The 16,097-nt window shown below is 36.9% G+C and overlaps 1 protein-coding gene across 1 annotated transcript in view; it reads right to left on the reverse strand.

Moving 5' to 3' along the window:
- Positions 1 to 16,097, reverse strand: part of MAST4 (microtubule associated serine/threonine kinase family member 4) — a 277,539-nt gene that overhangs the window by 150,561 nt on the left and 110,881 nt on the right. Inside the window, exon 4 of the mRNA XM_062600538.1 lies at positions 2,908 to 2,939. Coding sequence (XP_062456522.1) covers positions 2,908 to 2,939 — 32 coding nt within the window. The remainder of the gene's footprint in view (positions 1 to 2,907; positions 2,940 to 16,097) is intronic.

Here is a 16,097-nt window from a genome sequence, read left to right on the forward strand (position 1 = left end):
CAACGCATTTAACTAAAACTGAGGGAAAGTAAGTTTTGTACCATGACCTGTGAGCTCATGCTGTCTCTCTTTGTAGCTCTTATTCTGCTCTGCTCCATGGGTGAGGGAAGGAAATGGAAGATAAGAGAATGCCTATGCCTTAAATACATCCATCAATGGAAACTCACCTGTTTAACACATAGTATAAACCAATCTTCTCTAATTGCTCACTCTAGCTACCTACGCTCTGCATGTATAAAAGGATAGATATTTTTTAGATGCAGAGATGTACTGCCCAGTTCATTAGAGTACTTGCATGCTTCATAAACAAACTGAAAACACGTTAGCAACCCTTAACTGTACCCAATTAATTCTTTATTTTGGGATCTGACCTAACATGGAACACGTACCTAAATGCCTGTCTCAAGTACAGAAAGTGATGAGGAAAAGAAAGGAAAGTTTAGCTGGCAATAAGCCAGAATCACCCTCTTTCACTGCATGTCTCATCAACTTAAGGAAAGTCCGAGTACCACTTCCGGCATCAAGCTGAAAACAGGCTAAAGCAGTCAAAGAGCCCTGGTTGGTGCAGCAGAACAGGTAAGGAAAAGCTGACACTCCGTATCAGTCAAGTATCTTTTCTTGTTAACTGATCTGCTGCTCACTATGCTTTCTCCCAAACATTTACCATTCCATATTATCATATTATACTAGACCTCCAGCTAGAGCCGGAATCAGATTTATCTGCGCGCAGACGTAAAACAACTGTGGTCTAGAAAGCAGCCATCTAAATAAGTATAAAAATAATACAACAGCTTTAAAAGATTAAATATTTTACATTCTAGCTGTTTAAATCATGCATATCCACATGCTGAGTCACAGGCAAGACATTTTTCCCAATGCAGTCTTTCTGCCTCTGCCCATTGCAGGCAAGAGATGATTTCAGGTAAGCGGAGGGGGATTTTTTTTTTTTTTTTTTTTAGTAACTCGTCAATCCAAACTTCATTTTCCAAGTTCCTACATTTAATCACCCCTGAGCTGGCTCTCCTTCACTGTCCTGCTTAAAGCAGCATTCTCAGTGGGCCTTTGGCTCTGACACCCCAGAGGCCAAAGTGATATGCCTATAGGTAGCTACTCGGATTATCTAGACTCCTAAGCCAATGAAGACACAGGACCCTTCACATTTTGAAATTCAATCTTCTTGTAAACATGCAAATAACATGGAAATACAGTAGCCCACATGCCCCCCAGAGCCTATGATAAAGCCCTTACTAACCTCTGCATTGTGAATCCTTTTGACTAAGACAGTAGTAATAAAAATATTTTAAAATACCACCTGCAGAATAGTAACCACTTTAAAAGCTGGATATGATTATGCTGACAAGGGTTTATTTCTTTATTATACTTTACTAAAATCTCAGCAACATTGCAGAATCTGCACTTATATCTCAATGATGAGGCTTTAAAAATGTGTATGAATGGAATTGAGGAGCTTACATTACAGACATTTTTCAAAACTTTGAGAAAAATAAGCATCTAATAACATTCAATGTCAAGCAACGTAACAAGACTAAGCCAAGTCTTGTCTGTGGATAAAAAAAGTCTCTAGAGCCATTTTCTGCTATAGGTGAAGCCATTAATGCAACAGAAGTGAGCTTCTGCCTGCACAACAGTTTCAGGTTGATAAAAAGCTTCCAGAAGGCAGTAAAAAATATTTCTCTTTAACTGTTCTTCTCATAATGTATCCAGCAATATCAAATACTTGATATGGAATTAATTTTACAAATTACTGACTTTTCATGCAGTAACATTACTGCTTGCTATTTAGTATATAACTTTTCATCAATCAGAACTTGAAACAATAAAGTCTTCACCACATGCCCTATGAGCTGCAGATTTCCCTTAAGTCATTTAAATCACAACAGAGCATTTAAAGTGGACATATACCATGCTTCTCTGCATCTTCTCAGCTAATAAAGTTCCTTCTTCTTACATTTATCTTTTCTATCACCACAAACTAAGTTGAAAACAAACATATAAACATAAAATCAAGTAACTGGCCTTTTGTACAAGGCTTTGGGTTTTTTTTTTTTTTCAACCAACACACACATTGTCACATTAACACAAGCTTATTCAATACAGTGATAATAGTATAGTCTTAACCTATTTTTGTAAAGAAGTTGTAAGCAAACAGAGCTTACTCTCTGCAGACATTTTGCTAAATGTAGACATTTTGCTAAATTCTTATTCTAATACCTTCTCAATAAATCACTAAGAAGAAGAAAGAAAGCCAACAAATGTAGAAGCTTTAAAAACGAAACAGCTCAAAAGTGCTAGAGAAATAAGTCCAAGGTACAGAAATCAGTATGAAGCACAACTGATCACAATACTTGAATTCGTATTACTCAAACTTGGTAACAATGCAGACAAGAATACACATACAACCTTTACTTCCACTAATCAGAATACTAACTATATAATGATTTCTGTTAAATGTGTAGTTTTTTGTTCCTGCTTTTTCATCCATAGACCTGATCACAGATTTTCCTAAGCAGTAAGTTTTACTTACGTTTCAAGTTTCATTTGTATCAGTAATGAGAAACCCAAATTTCTTTCTTGATCATAACTCTAAAAACCTTCAATATAAAATAAAAGCTTCAACATGAAAAATATTTTTTGTCATTATATGTTGGAAATCTTACTCAAATAGCTCCTCTAGAACAGTGGGAAGGACATAGGAAAAGGTCACTGCACAATGCACAAGTACACATTCACAATCTTTTTTCCTTTTTTTTAATGTATCTTAAGACAAATCAACTGCTACAATAATCCTTCTTTCCAAGTCACCTGTCAAGAAGAATAGCCTACACATGAGCTGTCAGAACCACACGCTATATTGCAAACTCAACAGAATAAACTTCAGATACTTACAAACTTCCTCTTCTTGGAAGGCTCAATTCCTTCTGCAAAAGAAAAAGTAACATTAGCAACAAAATTTACTTTAATTGGAAGCAACCTTTTTTTAAAAAAAAAAATACTGCAATTCTCCAGTCCCATCACTAGCAGACAGGCAGAAATAGGCACATTTAGAATGTAATAAAAGATTATACAGATTTTATATACTATCTTTCATTTGATGCCTTCTATTCTAAATTGAAATACTAACATTAGCAGTATTTCAAGCTATAGAAGAATATTATTAGTCAGAACCATGATGCACCAGTAGATGCAGAAAAACTAGCAAAAGTCAATGATAAAGAAACGTTAATTCCAGCATCCGTGGTTTGCAAGAGATGCTAACAACAGGATCAAGCCCTAAATAGGTAAACATCACCACTAAGGATTCTTCACTAGTACAGGGATTTCATCTTTTTGGGATAAAAGAACAGTTTCATCAATTATAATGCATTATAATAATTTATTACAGTCTTCTGCAGAGTACCAGTGTAACAACAGAACTGTGCTATAAAAACACTTCCAACATTTTGCTGAGGACAAGAGTTAAACTACCGTTTATGGGAATGATTAGATAATCCACTAGTCAAATGAGAATTGCAGATAAATGTTTTACTAGTATTTCAATGTAGAAGAAAAATCACAAGATCTATGAAGCTCTGCCAATCAATGTAAGCATGATACATACACCTGCAAATAGACTCTTCTGGTATAGAATGAATTACAAAATAACAAAATAGTTGAGGTTGGAGGGACCTCTGGAGATGGTCTAGTCCAACCCTCCTGCTCAAATAGGGCCAATTAGAGCAGGTTGCTCAAGAAAGCATTCAGATTTTGAATATTTGCAAGGATGGAGACTCCACAACCTCTCTGGACAACCTTGTCTAGTGTTATTACATTTCAATACGATTTCTCGTATTTCAACTTGTGCTTATTGCCATCATTTCCATTTTTTTTACTTTACCGTTTCTCATGTCCTCTAATACTTTTAGTTCTCTTCCTTCACCTCTTTCCACTTCTCATATGAACTTATTTAAATGCTACATTTATTGTCTTCTTTTTAATTGTATTCAGCACGAAGTACACCAGGCCTTTCAACAAAGGAACAACTTTGCCTGACTTACGTGACATGAAAGCAGATATTTTTATAGTCAAAGAGCTTCACAGAAAATAAGGTTGCATAAGAGAATGGTTCAAGTTCGCAGATGAATGTCTATAGTCACTTATTTGCATTATTTTTTGTTTACCTTCAATATTCCCATGAAAGACTGTTTTAAAGCATGTAAAAGATAGTTTTTAGAATGGAAATGGGTTATCAAAGGAAATGATGCATATATATATATATATATATAAAATACATGCATGCATATCTGTTTACACGTTAGTGTCACACAAAATATAAAATGAAGTTATAGCCACTGACCAGACAATGCATGTGAAAATACAATTGAATAGATAAAAATAGTTCAGTCAGTCACCTTAGAAAAGACCGTAAGGGAATGAGTAATTATGTATTCTTTGGAAACTTAAATGGTGTGCAGTAAATAAGGCAGGGGTTGCTAACTGAATGATAAGGATTAAAATATCAAGTAACTGCTCAATTCCTGAGCACCACCCATCCTGTTCACTGAAAGAGGCAGGAAAAAATAGTGTGAAACAATGTAATTGGAGAGCGTAAGGCACAGGCATAAGAAAGCAGACTTACAGACCTTGGTAACAAATTCTGGTACTTCCCAGGAAGTTCCAGCAACTGTTCAGAATTTGCAATTTAAAATAACATCTTTTTAGCATAACATGTGCTTACATACAAAAGAAGTGTTACACCTGCATACAATATTGCATTATGAAGGCGTGTAATTCTACTAAGCTGAAAACATCACATTCATTAAGAACAAAATGCAACTGCAATTTATAACCCATGTACTTCCCTTTATATGACTTTTCTTTAGGTATTTATAATGCCATTGTGTTTCTAGCATAAAATTTTACTTGTAACTTTAGACACAGTCACACTGTAATGGACAGTAATTATGGAAAAGCTGCCAAAATGTACGAGCAAAAATCATACTTGGTTTTGCATCTAATTTAACTGTACTCTAAATTACACATACTATAAATTTGTTTCTTACAATTTAAGCCTTCTTTAGCAAAATCCAAGCGCTTGGTGGCTTAGTTAATCATTATAACAGCAGAGCAGATGACGGACACTGCCTTTAGTCACATGAGTCTCCTGGCCCATTCCCAGGGTGCCCTCCCTGAAGCCCTGCTTTTGGCTCTCAGTAGGTTTCCTTAGGAAAGGATTCACTGCAGCTACTCGCAAGCAAAGATGCAAGGACTGCCAAAGTACCAAGTGAAAAAACAAAACAAAACCTTGAGCGTGCAATTTACATAGGCAGATAAACAAAATGCTGCAAGTAACATTTTTATGAACCTGGATTTTAAAACATCACAACAGCACACATTTAAACAAAGGAATGAAACAAACACCTGTCCTTTCCAGGCAATAACTATCTCCTCATTTTTCCAATATACCACAGGATTGTTGTTAAAATGCCAGGTCTCTTCTTCCATGCTTCTCCAGCTTGAGCATCTCCAGCACAAAGTAATTCCTAGTAAACTGAAGTCTGTTTTTCTGTCTCACATCAGGCTTAATTTTTACAGCTCCTAAATGATTTTTCACATCACTTGGGGTCTCACCTGCCCCAGAGATTTTTATGTAGCCTAAAAAAAAAATGACGGTATTACTGGCTATGTCAGCACAAGCTTTTTTACCCCAGACAAGATTTGCCAGTACTATAGTTGCTTTGCTGTAGTACAGCAGAGCTCCATAGCAGGGTCTACACTCTACATGGGGCTAGGTTATAGCTTAGGTAGGGGGAAAAAAGAATTTAGGAGGCACACAAAAATTGTTGTATCTTTCACAAGTTAAAGGCCTAATTTTTACTCAATTGCTCTCAGCTGTTTTACTCACAGCTGCAGAAAAAAGTATTTCAGTTAGTGAAGTAAAGACTTTGACCTACAGCAAAGTTTAAATAAAAAAAGTTTACATAACAGCGGTGACTTACAAAACACCAATTTCCTTTAGTTTCTTCTACATATTACTATCACATAAAAATCAAAATATTAAATTTTCTCCCCTATACAGGGAGAGAGAAAAGATGCAATCAACTTATTGCTTGTTGCTGAGTTCAGTTTTCAAGAATCAATAAAAAGCTGGCACTTTCATAACATGCTAAAGATGAAGCTAATGCCGTCAATCGAGGTAGATTTCAAAACCACAGCAGAAGTCTACTCTATCTTCCAGCAACAGTTGAAAGATTCTCAAAGATTTGGACATCTTAGAGAGTTTTCCACTGTCACTGAAATACTCTGAAAAACAAGCTTTTCAAGAAAAAATTCACTAGTGCATTCTTCAGCAGGGGAGAGCTTAAATGTAGTAGGATTAATATTCTTTTTTCCTCACTGTTGCTCTATTCATCTTTCATAGGCCATGAGTATTTGAAGGCTTTCTGATAATGTGCATTAGGCCTTAATACACTGAATTAAGGTGTGGGGGCAAAAGGAAATCAGCCATGGCATACAATTTGCCTTCTTACCATATCCACTGACAGCAAGAGTTAGTACTTTGAGGGAAGAATATGGAGGCTTTTCTTCTTAAGTGTTACTATATACTACATTTTTGTGGAAGCAAAGTTAGGAGATGACAGCAGATCTTGCATTCTAACCTGAGAATGTTGGGGGGGGGGACAGGGGGGAGGGGACAGGAAGAGTAATATAACACAAGATTGCTTCGATCTATCTCAGAAAAAGGTTCCACTGTGCAAGAGCTTTTTATGAGCTAATCTCAACCTCTTTATAAGATTAATATATCAAGCCATTACATTAATCCATTCAAAATATTTCATAAGTGAAGCAAAGGGAGGTTATCCTTTTTATTTGATTGCTTCCAAGTTACCACCACTGTGTTCTTCAAATTCACAGAAGACATTATCAAGGGGTTCAGTATAGAAATAAATCAGTAACATCAGGTGCTCAGAGTGTTAGTATCTCACACTACCACTAAATGTCTCTCCCCTGCTGTAATTCTGGCTCTGTTAAAGCTGTCCTTTGCTCTTACAGTAACTTGTAATCTTTCCACATTCCAAGAATACTAAGTTTCTTTGTCTCAGAAATGGTTTTCCATTAACATTAGTTGAATTTTAAGTGTGACTGTTGACTTTATATTACTAGTTCAAGACAGGATTAATCAATTTTCAAAAATGGAGGTGAAAGATGTTCCACCCTCTCTTTGCAAATCAAGACATCCTCACTCAGATCTGGCCCCTTATTGAACAACGATAACTATAAATTTATTCTCAATTCGAGATGGCCTGAGCTAGTTCATCTGCTTAGACTGTCTATTTCTCAGCAACTTTAGCCTGACCTGGCTGGTCTAAGATGTAATTCTGTATTTACTGTTCTTAGGAAAACTATTCTGCACCAATACCTTCATCATGCATAATGTCTGTCCTAGGTACGATCTTTCTCTTTCCTCTTTTTGCACTAGCTACCAAAGAGCAAAGCATTATTAGTTCTTTACAGTAGAGCCTAGCTTTCCTGTTCTTTCAATCATACAGATGCAGCCATCGGTTTCCCAAGATTTTTTTTTGTTTGTTTTGGTTTTTTTTGCTTAGTACATACCCGCATCAATTAAATCAAATGCCATCTCTTCACAAGCATTGTCAAGAATTAAATTTCCACTTCTGCATCTGCAAGCTCTGGAGAATTGTTAATACCATTCAGGAAACAACACTCCACACACAGTTCTTCACTGTCACCTACAGATGGTTTCAACAATCTTCGGTACATTCCTTGGCAAAGGATGTAAGGTTGCTTTTTAATATTTTAACTACGTACATCACTGTACAAAGATTATTTGACATATTAAGTCTCTCCTCCCCCAACACTAAAACACCCACACAAACAAACTTACATAACAAATTAGCAACAACTACTGCAGATTTTAACAGGAGATATATTATGAAATTAAAGAGTCACACTCAGATTTAACCAGAAAAGGTCATATTTTGCGTACATCGATATTCTACATTTCACACAATTCATTTTTGTTTCCTCAATTAACTTGCATGCTTTTGTTACAGGCACTTTCAAAACAGAAACATATCTATGGATCTGCTCTAAGGGTAGTGAAATGTGATGTAAAAGGAATACCCAAAAGTCCACTTAAAGCTAGGCGTTATCAATTTAGATGCAAATCAACTAAATTGACAAGACTGCCTAACAGTATAAGTATATAAAGTAAAACATACCAAAATAGAAATCAATTTCTTTATCAGGTATAATATGGAACCTATTTAAACAATTTATACATATTTTCCTATAGATACTATAGAACTGGATACTATGACAACATTAAGATTTATAATAGATTAGAATGAACTGAATAAACAGCACTTACATTTATTTCACTTTTCTGCCCATTCTTCTATACTTAATCTTAAAAAACTGATCCCCATGGAACAATATGAAATATTTCTGAATGAACTCAGCTGTACTGTCTGAAGATGTTCCAGTGACAGGATCTGTAGTAAGATTTAGCAACACATCGGCTTTAACTTGTGTTTTTAAGTACAGAAAATATCAAAATGGTTCAGATACAGTAGCAAGAATCTAGATTAGTAGCTAAGAGTCAAAGATATTCTCTGAAATGGTAGTATACTGCATGAGTCAGTCACTGGAAGATGTTTTGAGTACAATCACTTTATTTTCTTTGGAAGGAGAAATAAATTGACTTGGCCAGAAAACAAAACAAAAACCAGGAGTGCTGCAAATATTCATACTCCATATTTCTTCACAGCAGTGGTTAACAGGTTCAAAAATAGGCACCAAGATATATCCTCCATGGCAATAAAATTCATCACACGGACTATAAACAAAGGAGAGAAAAGCCAAATTTTTTAAAAAGTAGTCTTACTGGTATGTCTTATTTACACCACCTAAATTCATAAATATTCAATAGTTCGGAAACACAGAAATGCAATTATCAAAAAACAAACACAAAAGAAAACAAAACACTCTGCATCAGTAACCTGTTGAGAAATGTGAAATGATAACACAGTTAAAAATTATTCAGACCATCTTTACTAACATTATACAGTGAAACTACATCTGAAGTTCCCAGCTGAAAGTAGCAAGTCACAAAACACATGAATTCTGCTTCCCAACAACACTAATGTAACATGGCTTACTCAGAGTAGTATTAATAAAAGGTGAAAGTTGCCTTTAATGAGAAGCTTAAACCCTCTTCAAAGAGGGTAATTTGTTACTTGCCAACATTAATGCAGTAAATCTTCATATATATTCATTTTATAGTGGTTTGATCTTTAATTCTTTCAAACACTTTGCAGTAAAATAGGGTAGAAAAATATTACTGTTTTATTTGCTGCCTACCATGCTGCATTCTGTACTTTTAGTCCGACTAAATCAATATATAACCATGTTTCTTTAAATAAAAAGTGTGAAAATTCTGATTCAATTTTCCAAAGTACATAAAAACACTTCATCTAACCTATAGAAAAATCCATGCTTCACTTTAACCTGCTGTTGCACAATCTATTTTACCCATTGCCAAAGTACCACATCACCACAGGACTAATAGAGAAAACACACTGACTACAAAGTGCTTGAAACACTAATAGCCCTGCTACCAAGAGTACACAAATATTCCCATCTTTATACTTTAACAGTGCTACCATATATTAAGGGAGAGGAGGGGGAAAAAAAAAATCACACAAGATATTAAACACCAGCTGCTGGTTCCACTGCTCAGCTGAACAAATATAAACATCATCACTGTTTAGTATATTTTAGATTTGGAAAATCCTGAATCCACTTTGAGTAGAGCCAAGCACTTTCCCAGGTTCTCTCATCAAACAAAGCAGAGCAGTGACTTTCATATGGGCAGGCCTTCACAGATATTTGCTTACCATTAAGAAAGGAAAGAAAAAAGCAACACAAAGCGGCATGCAGTAGCTGGTTTCAGCACCAGTACAATACATGATGTACCACAGTCACCGGAGAGCATTATGCTTGCAAGAAACTAGTTGTCTTACTCTTCACAGCTTCAGACCACAGTAGCTGACAAAGTTTTGTATTATAAAATAAATATACTCAGAAGCTGCTTCTAAACTGCTGTCCAAATCAGTAACTGGATGATAAAAATGATTAAATTGGTCTTCAGCACGGAAGAGGCTTGTTTGGGTTTAGACACTGATCGCAAGTTTTCATTAGGCTTTTTGCACTGCACAGAAAGAGCTAAGATAAAGGCCACAAATACTTTCATTCTTTTTCCCAGGACAGACTACTAGCAAAATGCCAGCCCTGCTCTGTCTTGACAGATTCACAAACATCAGTTTGAACAGGCCATGCATGCTGATAGGGAAAAGTACACTGGAATCAAGTTTTAAGCTGTGTTGACCTGAGTCACAAGAGTCTTGTCCAGAGTCGCCTCATCTCTAAGAGCCGCAGAGTTGAAGCCTGCAGCCACTCTTAGCACACAACAGTAGTGTTATATTCCTGGGCAGGCCAAGAACAAAATAATCCTCTTTTTCCCCAAAATCTACCTGGAGCAACAGTAGCAAAACTCTCCCTTTTTGGCTTTCAACAGACAACAGAAATATCTCTTTTGTAGAAAAAGGCCAGTTTGTATTCTCTCTGTTAATGATTCCAGATCTCCAGCTCCTCATGCAATTAGAGGTCTCAAAAAATAGATTGCTCTTGCTATTGACATTTTAATCAGTACTTATACATTCAAACTTGATCAGTTTGTCTGGCTCCCAGCTTACTGGTAATATACTCCACCAAAGTGGAAGAAAGATTCAAATTCCAAGGCAACGTCAAACTGGAAAACTAAGACTGGCTAGAAAACAGCTAGATAAATATTAACCCTACTTGTGAGACTAACTCAGGCAAGACAAATGCTGTTTTTCCAGACAAATCCCACTTCAACACTGTAGTTGGATGGTTCCCTCAGCAATCTGAAATTCAGTAGTCTCTTACAGCACTTGAAGTGCCCTGAAAAATCTAAAAGGGCCACACTAATTTCTAACACTCCCAAAGGGAAGCCCAGGTGAGCTTCTGGCGCCACCTTCATTTTCTCAACACCTTTCATCTTTACGCTACTATAAACTCACTCATTGCCCTTCATGGGCTTTCTCATCACACACCTCTTTTCCACCCCTTCTCCTGCTCATTGCTGCTCTTGCTGCTGCCAAGCAAACAAAGGTTATTGACACTGCTCTTCCCGTAGGGCAGGCAAGAGATGACAACCTCCCTACCAGCTTCTCCAGGTACCTCCAATTATTAGTCAATGCTTCAAAGTAAGAATAATTGATTTCCAAGAACAATATGGCAAAAATCATTTTTACCAATACTACAGTGCTCTCCCTGCTGCTTCTACCCAAATCTCTCTCATTAGCTGTAATGTCAATTTTGAGCATCCACAACAGGGAAGGTAAGATGGAGAAGGATGACTTTTCTTTAGGGATTTGAATGCTCTTTACAAGTATTCCTTCTTTATCAGGAAGAGACCAAAACACAAACATTAGTTGTCTAATATTTTTATTTTCATCCAAAGGTCTTAACATGTGTGCCATGTATACAGAAGACTGTCTTTAGGCACAACCCAGCTTCACTGAAAAGAGGGGGGTAAAAAAAAGATACATATTGACACAATGATCCAAATTATCAGATCGATGTTGGAACACTGCATAAGAATTTGTGAACTCTTGCACAAAGTCACTGTTTCAGTCTGGATTATGTTTTCAGCTAAAACAACACCAGACAGACAATTCTTCTTACTTATAGAAAGAAAAACTTAACAGGAATAAATCCTTTTCCACAATTTATATCATTACTTGGTCTCCCTGTATCTGCTAGCAGTAAAGTCAGGTATACTTTATATTTTTTGTTTGGGCTACTAACATACTAGGGAAACTGAGATTAGGATCCAGGTAATTTTTTGGTTTATTGCCATTATATAGTCAATTCCATTCCCCACCTTGTCCGATATGGCAGATAGGTTGTTCCAAGTCAAACTACAGTAAAACTGTATTAAGTTTGTGCAAGCATTACATTAAGTTCTCTTTCACTTTTGACTAATAATCCTATTTATATTGCTTTAAAAGGGTCTAACAGGGTAAGTGAAAGTTATTTGAATTTACACTTCAATCTAGTATGTATCGCTGCAAGGTTGTCCTAAAATATCTAATAATTAATAGAAAAAAACCCACTTTCCTAGGGTACAAAAATTTCCTGTGTAAAACTGTCCATTTCAGAAGACCCTCAAAACTAACAAAAAAAAAAAAAAAAAAAAAAAAAAAAAACCAAGCAAAAACTTTAACAGCAGGCCAAACAGGCACAAATACCTTCAGAAAACACATTCAGTTATGCATCTATAAATTAACAGGAAAGAAAATCTAAAGAGAGTTCCTATACTGATTTATGAGTCAACCTGGTAGCTCAAGTTCCGCAGCTTTCACCATTCCTGCAGTTAGGTCAGAAAGACCAAGATGTCTGAGTAAAGAAAAGCTCCGGTATATTTACAGTTACTTTGATTAGCAAACAAATACATGCAGAATAAAATCATCCTTCCAGGGAGAAAACAGCTGTCTTTAGGATGATGCAAATCTTACCTCAGTCTGCTTGAGGTAACTCCAAACACTATTATTCTTTTTTTCCAGTCCATGGTAACCACTTCAAATTCTAACCACAATTCAGTCCTACTCCTCCCTTACTATGCATGCATACTATACAGGCAACTCATACTTCCAAGACAACATACACCTGCTAATTTAACCTTAAGACTTTAACTTTGCATTTCTTCAATAATCTTTTACACACATAGTGGCATTTATGATAGCTAGTGGTAAAAACAGTATTAAAAATCATTTGCCTATCTCTATTTTTAATCAGCTGAGAGGTACAAAGCACCATTGGGATGGAGGCCACACATTCTAAGTAACAGCTGCAGGCCACTAACTATAACTTGGTATTACCTTCTATAAAACCAAAGGTTTAGTAGGTAGAAAGGGAGTTCTGCACACTTATTTTGTTCCTGTTCTGGAGAAGGGGACTTGTTCAGGAAATCAATTTCATAAGAACTTTCGTAAGAAAGTCAACCTTAACCTGCCAAAGAGGAGCCATGATTTCAGACTGCAAATCATCTTTTGCTTCTATTTATACATCTGCCATTTTTTCTAACCTCAGGTAAATATAACCCTCTAGCAGTCAATGGGCCATCATATCAAATTACCATCAGCTGTCACTAGAGAGGAACATTAAAGAACAGTGCCTCTTTCTTTGCACATCCCTGCATACCAGATGAATTATTTTCTAAGTGGATCACATGAAGAACAAGTCATTGTAATGCCCTATTCTCAAATCAGCCTCTTCAATTTGTGTCCAATTTACAGCAAAAAGCAGTAAAATTCTACAAACGCATGTGGATTTACAACTTAACATAAGATGCATCTTAGCAAGATACATAATACCATGTGACCTAACTAGCCATTTAGTATTGAAAGTTGTAAGTGTAATTAATTTACGTAACTATTTTGACTGAAACTCCCCATCTATAAGACCTTCAGGTCTAAGTTTACCCGCTAGAGACAGTCCTCAACAGCAAACTTTCTTTATAATTTCAAAAGTCGCCAGCCACTGAGACAGCTAGAGAAGAAAACAGAGTCCTAGAGAATTGTTACTAGCTTAGAAAGTAGAATATGTGCAGTAGTGACTACTGTAACTCCAGGACTGACTTCATAAGCGAAAAAGTTAGTGAGTTTGAGTTTTTTGTTTGGTTTTGGTTTGGGTTTTTTTTAGTAACTGTCTTCACAGATGCTACAGAAATTGTTCAGAATAGATTTCTGAAAGATTACTGTGCTCTGTAACTAATTGATAAAAGTATTCATATCAGAACGAGTTAAAAAAAAAAAAAAATCAATCACTGCTGGAATGTCCTCTACAGTCAGCCTGAATGTTTTCATCTGTCCAGGCTAACAAAATTCAAGGCAATCTTTGTAACTATGACTGGCAAGTGTTCCCAATTTATACTGGCAGCTCATCTGGAATAAAGCTTGTAAAGAGTGTGTTATTTTGTCTTTTCAATTATTATTCCTGCAACACTTTCTTTTTTTAAAAAAAAAACTATTGTCTACCTGTGTTCACTTTGGTTATCCACAAGGAAGTTTCACACAAGTTATCCAATTATCCAGCAACCCTTTAAACTGAACTTCTGTTTCAGGGAAGCAGCCAGTTATAAAATACATTCACCAAAAGGTATGCAGACTAGCGTCTACAGTATCTTCTATGTACATCCGAGAACAAACTCGGCACTTGAAGTCAAAGTGGATTAGTTAGGATCTAAAATGTTACAAGTTTCAGCATCTTCTATATTGCCTATATCGCATATCAGCTAGAAGGTGCTGGGGTGAAAAAGCCACTTCAGAGCTTTGTGTCCTCACAGAATAGGCAGAGGCTAACATGCAGCGAGCACACTCCATGTTCCATTCTATTCCATGATCACGGAATAACTCAGGCTGGAAGGGACTTCTGCAAGTCATCTGGTCAAACTCCTCACTCAGAGCGGACCCAACTTCAGAGCAAGGTTAAGGCACACAAGTTCTGAGTACCTCCAAGGATGGATTTTCCACAGCTCCCCGGTGCAACCTATTCTAGTGTTTAAACACAGGAAGCTTCAGAAAACCTTCTTCCATCTGTCTACTCAGACTTTCCTTTATAGCAACCTGTGAGCAATTCATTTATATATTGCACCTCTAATAGTGACTCAAATCTACTCTGCATCTATCCATGAGACAGTGGAAGACAAAAGTTAAATCCCATCTTTGCCTTTTCTTCTCAATGCTAAAGAAGCCGAGCTCCCTCAGTCTTTCCCCACACACAGTCTTTCTCGTATGGCAGTCCCAATCTGGATGCAGTATTTCACATCTCTCTTAAGCACCAAATAAAGGTTATCACCTCTCTCAACCTGCTGGCTGTGCACTTTGTCATTTTATCTACCCTCTGCACGCTCTGTGCTTACACCAGCAAACACATAAAGGTCCTGTTCATGCCCTCAGCAGCTGTTAGCACTGGTCACATAAGCATACCTCTCTGCCACTGCCTGTTGCTGCTCATTCTGCTGCCAAATGGCCACACTCATCCCAAAACATGGGATCAGGCAAATCAATAATGAACAGATAAAGCAAGCACTACTTCCAAACCTGAAGAAAATGCAGAGCAGTTTCTCTCAAGAGATTTTTTTTAATTACTTCCTCTTTCAGATGCAGATAAGATACTCTCCAGCTTAGCCCAAACATTTGGATAAAGGAAAGATTGCAGACATGAAGATGCATAGATAGGACTATCCTAGGAACCCAGAACTACCAGCTCCAGGTCCCAAAATTTGAGATCCAGAGAGACAGATCTATAAAGAAGATGATCCATCATCATTGTCTGAGGCCCAGCTTCTCCTGCTTTGTAGCTTTTCCTTGGTTTCTGTGACACCAAATCAATGGACAATCATCAGGGTTAGACACAACAGACCTGTTGGTAGATGAGATCTACAATGCAACAGTGTAGGTCACATGCACGTGATCCATGCCTGTAACATTACCAAAGTTGACAGCATATTTGCACAAGGATTCTCTAGCTCCCAAGGAAGGCCTGGGGAAGGAACCAGATAGGATATACAGAGTAAGGACTTCAACTACATTAACTAGTGGATTATCGTCATTCTATCATTTTACAGAGAGTTTTTGACAATCAAAGAACACAAAGACACTGCGGCTGGCTACACTAGCCAACTCCACAACACAGTATCTTTAAAACCCTACTATCTTTTGCCAGGACGTGCCCCTCTTCCCTCGGGGGTTACAGTCTCCACATTAGCAGCTAACACAGCATGTCCCTCACTACTTTGGGTCACTCAAAGCACTGACCAACAAATGCACTTCCTCTGGGTCCAGGATGATCTACAGAATGCAGGCTTAGATCTAGATCATCTGTAGTCAGCTGACTAGAGGTACAGGATTTTCTGGGCAAGCTGTACTGAACACCCTCTGAATCGTGCAAACTGCTAAGCCATATATTGGCTCTGTAAGCGCTTGCCA

Source organism: Rhea pennata, chromosome Z, assembly GCF_028389875.1.
Source record: "Rhea pennata isolate bPtePen1 chromosome Z, bPtePen1.pri, whole genome shotgun sequence".
NCBI classification, from domain to species: Eukaryota; Metazoa; Chordata; class Aves; order Rheiformes; family Rheidae; genus Rhea; species Rhea pennata.